Genomic DNA, 10,230 nt, shown 5'->3' on the forward strand with positions numbered 1-10,230 from the left:
ACCCCATTTGGTGATACAGGCGTGTGCAGTTAGTGTAGTCATTCACCATTCCAGGGACATCTCAGTCGCTGCCAGTTTGTGATTTCCTGGGGGTGTGTTTTGCCATTTAGATTCTCTGGGACTAAAAACCAGGACTACTCGGTGCTTTGGCTGTATTTTGAGAGAGATGAACATGAGGTCTGTTCAGCTTTATTGACTAACATACCTCAATCCTGTATTATAAACATCAAAATTGCTGAAAGAATACATTTTAATGATTTCCTACCAAAAAAAAAAATGATACTGTGTGACGTGATAGAGATGATAGCTAATGCTACTGTGGCAGTCATACCGCAATATATCAATGTATCAAGTCAGCAGGCTGACACCTGAACTTACACAACGGTATAGGTCAGGTAAACGTACAAAACGTCGGCTGGTGGTCATTGCTATGAATAAAGTAATACGGGGACGAGAAGACGGGGCAGAGGAGGGCGGGCAGGCGTGGTTGGGAAGGTGGTGAGACTGACTTACTCAGACAAGGTGGCATCCCAGAGGGTGAATGGAAAACTGAACCACAAAAAGATCTGAGACTGCGAACAGGCACAGCAAATGCTGGGACCCTCAGGCCAGAGCAGAGAACGCCCAGGAGCCAGCCAAAGGGACAGGGCGGCTGATGGGGGCAAGGTGGGCTGCTGCTGGGGAGAGCTGAGGACGTGCTCCATGTTGCCTGTCTCTGCAGGTTGGATCGCTGTGGATTAACCCCAGCCTCTTGTCGGGAGATCTCCCAAGTGCTTGCTACGTCCGGCAGCCTGAAATCCCTCAGCCTCACGGGAAATAAGGTGGCGGACCAGGGCGTGAAGTCTCTCTGTGACGCCTTGAAGGTCACACCCTGCACCCTGCAGAAGCTAATGTGAGCGGTACTCCTGTTCACGAGTCCTATCTTCCCTTGTGATCGTCCCTGTCACAGCGGGTGGAGGAAAGGGAGGGGAACTGGCTGGGGCATAAGCTGAGGGTTAGAACAGGGAGGGAGGGCCTCCTGCAGGGAGCCCATTGTGGAAGTTTATTTCTGTTTAGTTGCTAAGTCCTGTCTGACTCTTTTGTGACCCCATAGATGGTAGCCTGCCAGGCTCCTCTGTCCATGGAATTCTCCAGGGAAGGATACTGGAGGAGGTTGCCGTGCCCTCCTCCAGGAGATCCTCCTGACCCAGGGATGGAACCCGAGTCTGCGGTGTCTCCTGCGCTGGCAGGCGGGTTCTTCACCGACTGAGCTGTCATCTCCGTTCTGGCCTCTCTCCTTGCAGCCTGGGGAGCTGTGGGCTCACAGCCGCCACCTGCCAAGACCTGGCCTCTGCTCTCATCGAGAACCAGGGCTTGACACACCTGTCCCTGTCGGGCGATGAACTGGGGAGCGAAGGGATGAGCCTGCTGTGTCGGGCCGTGAAGCTCTCCAGCTGTGGTCTGCAGAAGCTGGCGTGAGTCCACCCTGCGGCCGCCAGAGCATCTGTAGCTCTATTACAGCGAGCGCAGAGCAGTGGGGAAATGGTCAGGACGTGGGGACCTCGGAAGTGCCGTGTCCTGCCCTCTCCTGATAGCTTCTACCCTGGAAAATCCCACCTCTGCCTCTGTGTTTCGAGCCGGAAGTCCTCATTCATCCACGTACAGCCACGTCTCATTACTCCCGGCAGTCCTGTTCTGTAAATTTGCCGTGAGTACGGGACAGGTGGACGCAGGATGAGTGACTCTCCAGGGAAAGACTCCCACAGTTCCTGGGCACCTCTGGTCACAGCGTTTTCTTAAAATTTCTTTTATTGAAGTATGGTTGATTTAGCATGTTGTGTTAATTTTTGCTAATTGCACAGGTGACTCAACTCTTTTTCAAAACGCTTTTCCATTGTGGCTCGCCACAGGATGTTGAATGCGCTTCCTGTGCTCTGCAGTAGGACCCTGACGTTTACCCATCCTGTCTGTAGGAGCTCACGTCTGGTGATCCAGACTCCCCATTCTTCCCCTCGCCCGACACCCCTGCCCCTTGGCCACCACCAGTCTGTGAGTCTGTTTCTGTTTAAGAGAAAAGTTAATCTGTGGTGTTATTTTCTCCAACCGATCAATACCTAACCTTGTTTTATGTGTTTCTGTTTACAGACACCTTATGTAATACATATTACTGAATCATTAACATTGAACTCGGGCTTCCCTGGGGGCTCAGTGGTAAAGAATCCGCCTGCCAATGCAGGGGATTCCTCCCTGGGAGGGGAAGATCCCCTGGAGGAGGACATAGCAACCCACTCCAGTATTCTTGCCTGGAGAATCCCATGGACAGAGGAGCCTGGTGGGCTACGGTCTATGCGGTCGCACAAGAGTCGCAAACGACTGAGCGACTCAACAACAAATGTGGAGCTTGCAACCAACAGCACTGTACTCGAGCCCGCAGGAAGCTTGTGGAACACGCCCATTTTCTCTAAGGCGCCTTCCAGCCTCTGTAGCCTCGGGCTGTCCCTGGGGGCCATCTGAAAGGCCCAGGTCACTCTGAGGAGCACACCTGAGCTTCCTCTTCTCTGTGTGTGCCCCGCAGACTAAACGCATGCAGCCTGGATGTGGCTGGCTGTGGCTTCCTCGCCTTTGCACTCATGGGCAACAGGCATCTGACGCACCTGAGCCTCAGCATGAACCCCCTGGAAGATCCCGGGATGAACCTTCTGTGCGAGGTCATGATGGAGCCGTCCTGCCCTCTCCGGGACCTGGAGTAAGTTTCCCCGCTTGTCGGAGATCAAGTCTACCACACGGTTTAGCCGGCCGAAAGAGAGGGCACCGCGAGTTAGTTCTAGGGTCCGTCTCCGCGTCCCCGTCTGGCTCTCTCTCTCCCCCACCTCCAGCTCTCCCTCGCTCTCCGTCCCCTCCCACCTCCCGCCTATCGCAGTTTGGTGAACTGCCGCCTCACCGCCTCGTGCTGCAAGAGTCTGTCCAACGTGATCACAAGGAGTCCGCGCCTGAGAAGCCTGGATCTGGCCGCCAACGCCCTGGGTGATGAGGGGATTGCGGCGCTGTGCGAGGGACTGAAGCAGAAGAACACCCTGACGAGACTCGGGTAGGGTCCTGGGACCACCTCCCAGAGGGCTGGGCGCAGGGGGAGGGGAATGCAGACGTGACGCCGCTCCCACAAAGAGCAGGTTCTGTTCACCATCCCGTCGAATGGAGCCCAACCTCGGCAGGGGAGCAGACCGAGGCGTCCAGTCCGACTGGGCACCTGTATATGCATGAATGAGATACAAATGCTGGAGAACGTGGTCCGGAGGTGGTGAGAACTAAGTAGGTAAATGTTTGCTGGACACAGTGCCAAACGGTGGAGGTACACAGACCCTGGCATTGCCCGTCTAGTGAGAAGGATGGGTCAAAAAGCAGATGATGACGCCGGTGGAGCTCAAACTCTGAAAGCACCAGAATCACCCCGGAGGCTTCTTAGAACACTGCCAGTACATACGGTGGAGTGCTATGCAGCCCTGAAGGGGGAAGGACTAAAGCCATTTGCAGCAACAGGGATGGGCCTAGAGATGATCACACTGAGTGAAGTAAGTTGGGCAGAGAAGGACAATATCATATGATATCACTTAAGTGTGGGATCTCAAGAAATGACACAAATGAACTTACTTATGAAACAGAAACAGACTCACGACATAGAAAACAAACTGATGGTTACCAAGGGGGAAGAGGGTGGTGTGAGAGGGATAAACTAGGAGGTTGGAACTAACATACACAAAATACTGTGTATGAAAATAATCAACGAGGACCTACCGTAGAGCACAGGGAACTCTACTCAACATTCTGTAATAACCTACGTGGGAAAAGAATCTGAAAAATGGTGGATTTATGTGTGGTGTCACCGAATCACTTTGCTGCACACCTGAAACCAATACACTATAAATCAACTACACTCTCATCAAGTTTTTAACAAAGAAGACCGCTCCACTGGCAACCACTGGTTTGTTCTCAGTATCTGTGACTCTATTCCCACTTTCTTCATTCATTTCACTTTTTAGATTCCACATTTAAGTGAAAACATGCAGCGTTTGTCTTTCTCTAGCTTCCTTTACCGCGCATAACACCCTCCAGGTCCGGCCATCTTGTTGCAAATGGCAAGGTTTTTGTTCTTTTTCATGGCTGAATAGTATTCCACTGTACTGTTAAAATTGCAGTAGGGCGGTTCCCTAGGGGTTCAGCGGTTCGGACTCTGCGCTTCCAATGCAGGGCCATGGGCTCGATCTCTGGTTGGAGAACTAAGATCCCGCATGCCACGTGGCACAGCCAAATAACGATGATAATAAGAGATATCTCCTTAAAATAAAATTTTTAAAAATGTTGTACAGGCAAGAATACCAGAGTGGGTTACCATTCCCTTCTCCAGGGGATCTTCACAACCCAGGGATCAAACCAGGGTCTCCTGCATTAGCAAGTGGGTTCTTTACCATCTGAGCACACCAGGGGAGCCCAAATAATGATAATAAATAAAAGAGACAGCTATCTAAAATAAAAAAGACTGTAGTGGAAGTCAAATACAGGTTGGAGGGAGGCTCCCAGATGGCGGGGTCTTTCTTGGCTGTGCTGACCCTGCAGGCTGGAGGCGTGTGGACTGACCTCTGAAGGCTGCAAGGCCCTGTCTGCCGCCCTCACCTGCAGCCGCCACCTGGCCAGCCTGAACCTGATGCGCAACGACCTCGGCCCCAGAGGAATGACGACGCTGTGTTCCGCCTTCATGCATCCCACCTCTAATCTACAGACCATCGGGTGAGCCCCCAGAGATGGCTTCTGAAATGCAAACAGACAAAATGTTTGTATCTTCCAAAAAACCACAAGGAGAATTACTGCAGGATCCAGCCAAACCACTTGTGGTCTTAGTGGTAGTTTGGTCGCTAAGTTGTGTCTGACTCTATTGTGAGCCCCCTGGACTGTAGCCCACCAGGCTTCTCTGTCCATGGGGATTCTCCAGGCAAGAACACTGGAGTGGGTTGTTATTTCCTTCTCCAGGGGATCTTCCAGACCCAGGGATGGAACTCGGGTCTCCTGTGTTGCAGGCAGATTCTTTACTATCTGAGCTACCTTGGAAGCCCTAAAAGATACAGAATTTGATTTTTTAAAAAGGGTGGCGGGCTGAGTTTTATTGAAGGAGGAAGGCGCTGTCTGTCTGCAACAGCGCAAGAAGAGGTTTCAGACCCTTGGGCCGGGTGTCCGGGAGTGCTGGGGAAGGGAGAGGCATCAGAAGCAAATTCCCCAAGTAAGGAGGCCCCTTTCTGGCCCCCTTCCCAGGCTGTGGAAAGAGCAGTACCCGGCCAGAGTAAGAAGGCTGCTGGAGCAGGTGCAGAGACTGAAGCCCCACGTGGTCATCAGTGACGCCTGGTACACGGAGGAGGAGGAGGACGGGCCCTGCTGGAGAATCTGAAGAACCCGAGAACCGCCCCGCCCACCCCCGCTCTGATGCGGGACCCTTCAGGAGACGGATGACGATTCCTGATCCTCACAAAGTCTCACTGGTGGTGGCTCCTGAGTATCCACTTCAGTTCGGTTGTCGGTGTCTGCCTCTGACGACGGCGTGTGCCCTTCACGTCCTGGGACTTCAGTTCTCTGTGAAGCGTCTGTCCTACCTGAACACACAGGGAGGACTGAATAAACACAGCATTTGGAAGAAGCATCCAGTGCCTCCTTGATCGGTGGGGGTGTGACTCCAGAGCAGACGAGGGAGGCCTTGGGTCTTTAAAAAAGTCACAACTCTGTTGATGTTTTTTCAACAAAAAATTTTTAAGTGCATATCTGAATTTCAAAGGAGGATGTGACTATCACTGAACATCAGAAGTATGAACACAATGTTGAATTTATCGCTTAGTGTAGTAAAGAACTGGTCTGCCAGAGTCTCCTCCTCAAAGCAACCACGAGGTAGGTAATATTTTTCCTGTTTTTACAGAAAAGGAAACAAAGGCCGATGGATGTTGACATTGGCCTGGTGTCACAAAAAGTCATTTAGTCATCCTGAGAAAACTCTAATTTGAAAAAAAAAAAAAAACACCTGCAGCCCAATATTCATAGGAGCACTATTTACAATAACCACATGGAGACAATCTAAGTGGCCATGATAGATGAATGGGTAAAGACGGCGCACAGGGAGTACTACTCGGCCGTAAAGAGAGCGAACGCTTGCCGTTTGCAGCAGTGTGGGTGGGCGCAGGATGATCACACTAAGTCAGGAAGAGAAAGCGAATGCCATGTGGCTGTCACTCCACGTGGAATCTAATACTCGACGCACAGCTGTGTGCACATTTACTTCCATATCTGCACCAGGGAAAGGCAGGGCAAGAGGGCAGGGACCCACTCCCGGAGGGGTCCATCCCTGCCGTTCAGTCGCTCAGTCGTGTCCGACTCTGCCACCCCGTGGACTGTAGCTCACCAGGCCCCTCTGTCCATGGGAGTCTCCAGGCAAGAATACGGAGGGGGTTGCCATTTCCTCTGCCAGGGGATTACCACTGAGCACCAGGGAAGCCCTGGAGGGTCCCTTGGCAAATCCAAGGGCATCGCCCTGACCAACCAAGTTCGTCTGGCCATGGTGGGGTGGGGACATCTGTACTGCGTCCTGGATGGCTGTGGGCTCGCCCTTGTCATTTTCTCCAGGTGGATAAAGTCGGGGGGCTGTGTGTGTGTGTGTGTCTGGTGTGAAGCCATGTCAGCTGGTCCTCTAAGCCACAAGTCCCCGAATGCCTGGCCTGGGGTCGCTGTGTAGAACCTCCCTGTTCACTGGGGGACAAGTCGGTGGGTGGATGAGTCCAGTTCAGTTAATCCCGCGGCCCCAGGAGCAGGCGCCCAGCCCACCTCCCTGCGCTCCCCCTGGTGCCCACGAGGTGGCGGCAGAGCGTCGCCTTTCCCTTCACACGCGCGGGAGCAGGAAGGATGGAGGGGTCCCTGGGGCCAGTGTCTCCCCAGCACCGCCGGCCTCCGGGCAGGATAACCTTTTGGGGGCGGGAGCCCCCCCTGAGCATGGCAGGACGTCAGCAGCATCCCTGGCCTTCCCCCCACTACATGCCAGGTGCACCCACGCACCCCTCCTCCTCTACCCTGGGAATTAGAGATGACCCCAGAGCACAGTCGCCTCAGCTGAGAACTGCGGCTTCACTTGAGACAGAAAACCTTCTCCTGGCCACACGTCCATGCCCCACAGGACGAAAGTGCCCTCCACACAGGCCCGCGTCCTCCTGACATATTAAGGGGTGGCCACTGCCTGCTCCCCGCGGAGGAGGAGGGCTGTTTCCTAGACCCAAAGGTGCGGCTGCCTGAGTCACAGCCGCCAGAGCTTGGGAGCAGGAGGAGACGGGATAAATAAACCAAGTACGTGCCCCTGCTGGCTCACTGCACGCGCGCTCAGTCATGCCTGTGTGACCCGGTGGACTGCAGCCCACCAGGCTCCTCTGTCCATGGGATTCTCCAGGCAAGAATTCTGGAGTGGGGTGCCATGCCCTGCTCCAGGGGCTCTTCCTCGCATCTCCTGCGTTGGCAGGTGGATTCTTGACCACCGAGCCACCTGGGAAGCCCCTCGAGCTCACTGAATGCCACATTGTGACAAGAAGTGAACTGAGGACTGGAGAAGGCGGGCGGCACCGGCTGGCAGAGCAGTGTGCCTGGCTCCTAAGTCCCGCACTAGGCTCCTCCCGGGACAGGAATCGAGGTCAGTGACCAGAGGAGACCAGGCACTTAGAGACACCCCAGGGGTCCCTGCAAACAGTTGTGACAGGCAAGTTTTTCTTTGCACAGAGGAGGCAGCGGAGGGTCAGAGGGGTTAGTTCACTTGCCCAGGGTCACACAGCCTCTCTCTGTGGCCCAGAATCTGGCCCGGGTGTCAGGTGCTGCCTCTGCCCGCGGAGGTGGGGACAGAACGACTCAACCCAACGCTCACTCCTCCCCAGGGGACAGGGAACACCCCCACCCCCAGCAGGCAGCACTCCCCCCCCCACCTCCGGAAGCGCCCAAGGTCAGCTCTGGCCGACGGAGAAGGGACCTGCGGGCACCGGGAAACGTCCCCTCAGCCTTTGTTTCCCCGGCCTCTCTGGACAAACAGCAGCTTTCCCCCTCCCTCCCGTACAGAGGTCTGAGACCTCAGAAGAAACGGACCCAGGTCCACCGTTTCCAAGCGAGGCCACGGCCACTTGAGAACAAGGTGTCCTAATGAAGCCTCCTGGGCTACACGTCCCTGCCCACCGGTGGCCGGCCATGACTTTGGCTTCCGAACCCGAGGCCCCAAGGGGCTGTGGCCTGGGGCCTGCTCAGGGACAGCAGAGGCCAGGGGAGACTCAGGCCTGAGAGGACACACACCCCAACTCCTGCTTCCTCCTTCAGCTCCCCCGACTGGTTGGTCAGCTCCGCACTCCGCGGAGGTCAGAGGAACCCAGAGGAACCCAGAGGAACCCAGAGGAACCCAGAGGAACCGTTTGGCCAGGCTGGAAACACACCCTGGGGGGACCCTACCTCCCCGGGGTCACCCACTGCAGCCTCCCAAGACCCCATGGTCCCCAGGCCTCCAGCGGAGGGTTCCGGGATGCTGGGGTGGTATCAGGCACCACCCCCACCCGGGCCGACCTGTGGGTCTGGCACGTGGCCCAGCAGCAGAAAGCCACTGCCCACCCTTGTCTTCCCCCGGCCCCGCTGGCTCCTGGGAGGCAGGGGGCGGTGTGTAGGCAGATACCCGCCCACCCACCAGAGTCCAGCTTCTTCCTAGAGGCAGTAATTCTGTCGCTGGGAAGTTGAGACAGGCACTCCTCTACGGTGACCTGTGACACCGTGGCTGTCCCCTGCTCCCCCAGTGGATGTGAGGACGGGACACAGCTACAAGGTGCAGGACAAGTCTTCCAAGACGCTGCACGCAGGCGGGGCCGCCGGGGCTGGTGGAGACGGGAGCCTGGGGTCCTTGGCAGCGCGGGGGAGAGCTGCCCGCCACCGCGAGGAGAGGCACAGCCTGTTCAGCCCCGCCCCGCCCCCCGGCCGCCGGAGTCCTTTTAAAAGCAGCGGTGGGCGGGCCTCGCTCGGAACACCCGCCCCAGGTCCTCACTGGCCTGCCCGTCCTCCCGGATTGAGGACGCCGCTCACGCGGGGACCCAGAGCCCGCTGCCGGAGCCGGCCGGTCACTCTCCCAGGACATTCTCCAGGGAGCACCCGGGTACGCGCGCGGCCTGGGCCGATGTCGGCCTCTCTCCTCCGGCCTGGCCGGTGCCCCCCACCCACGCACCCAGCAGCAGCTGCCCGGGTGCGGGGCCCTCCGTTTCCCCGGACTCAAGAACCACGCACAGGAGGGACGATCGGATAGTGCGATTTATTGCCCCCGAGCCCTCTTCCCGCCGCGCCCAGGCCTGGGATGAGCCGGGACCCGCTGTCCGCGGGGTCGCCCGGGACGCGGGCGCTCTGCTCCGCACGCCTCCGCGACCCCAGACCCGGCGGGGTGGGGGAAGGCAGGGAGAGGAGAAAGGCTGGGACCGCGAAGGGGAAGAAAATAACAGGCGGGCGGGGGTAGGAGGCAGTGTGATTAAAAGAAAATTCTAAAGGGTAAAAGGACCCTCTCTCCCTTCCTGCTGGGGCCCCTCCGAGGGTAAAGGGTGCACGGCTCGCCGTTCTCGCAGCAGCCCTTTCGGCGAGGGAAAGGAAAGAGGGCGAATGGTCTTCCGCTCATGGGTTTCGTCGCGTCTTGGTCTCTCTAGTTCCCACCCAACGTCTCGATTCGGGCTTGGCCGAGAACCGACGGGGCCAAGCCAGGCCGAGCGGCGGGCGCGGGGAGGGCCGGGCGACCTGGTGGGCGCTCCGCGCGCCCCGCCCCAGGCCCGCCGCACCCCCGGGACGCCCCTCTGTCCGTTTCGCCCCAGCCTCTGGGTCCCGCGCCGTCGTTCCCGCCCAGCCCGAGGGGCCCCGCCCCCCCGGGCCGCCGCCCCTACCGGCCCTCCCCGCCGCGGCACTCGCTGCACCGCCCGCCCGCCGCCTCCTCGTCGTCGTCCTCGTCGTCGTCGTCCCCGCCCGCCCGGTAGTAGTTCTGTCCGCAGTGGCTGCAGACCGAGGGCGCGCCCACGGCGTGCACCTTCTTGTGCCGGCGCAGCGCCGCGCCCTGCACGAAGCCCTCGCCGCACTCCACGCAGATGTGCGCCGGCTCCTCACCCCCCGCTGCTCCCAGCCCGTCCCCGTGCTGGGCGCGCTGGTGGGCCAGCAGCCCGGCCCCGTGCCCGAAGCCCTTCCCGC

General features: G+C 57.6%; 2 protein-coding genes across 2 annotated transcripts in view; one reads left to right on the forward strand and one right to left on the reverse strand.

Moving 5' to 3' along the window:
- The window catches only part of NLRP5 (NLR family, pyrin domain containing 5), a 15,557-nt gene extending 9,156 nt beyond the window's left edge, over positions 1-6,401 (forward strand). Inside the window, exons 6-11 of the mRNA XM_010832145.1 lie at positions 722-892; positions 1,284-1,454; positions 2,555-2,725; positions 2,900-3,067; positions 4,591-4,761; positions 5,281-6,401. Of these exons, the coding sequence (XP_010830447.1) occupies positions 722-892; positions 1,284-1,454; positions 2,555-2,725; positions 2,900-3,067; positions 4,591-4,761; positions 5,281-5,413 (985 nt within the window). The 3' untranslated portion in view covers positions 5,414-6,401. The remainder of the gene's footprint in view (positions 1-721; positions 893-1,283; positions 1,455-2,554; positions 2,726-2,899; positions 3,068-4,590; positions 4,762-5,280) is intronic.
- Positions 6,402-9,913: 3,512 nt separating this feature from the next.
- ZNF787 (zinc finger protein 787) overlaps positions 9,914-10,230 on the reverse strand; it is a 14,742-nt gene continuing 14,425 nt past the window's right edge. The window contains exon 4 of the mRNA XM_010832148.1: positions 9,914-10,222. Within this exon, the coding sequence (XP_010830450.1) occupies positions 9,929-10,222 (294 nt within the window). The 3' untranslated portion in view covers positions 9,914-9,928. The remainder of the gene's footprint in view (positions 10,223-10,230) is intronic.

This window comes from Bison bison, unplaced genomic scaffold (genome assembly GCF_000754665.1).
Source record: "Bison bison bison isolate TAMUID 2011002044 unplaced genomic scaffold, Bison_UMD1.0 scf7180017860427, whole genome shotgun sequence".
Taxonomy (NCBI): Eukaryota; Metazoa; Chordata; class Mammalia; order Artiodactyla; family Bovidae; genus Bison; species Bison bison.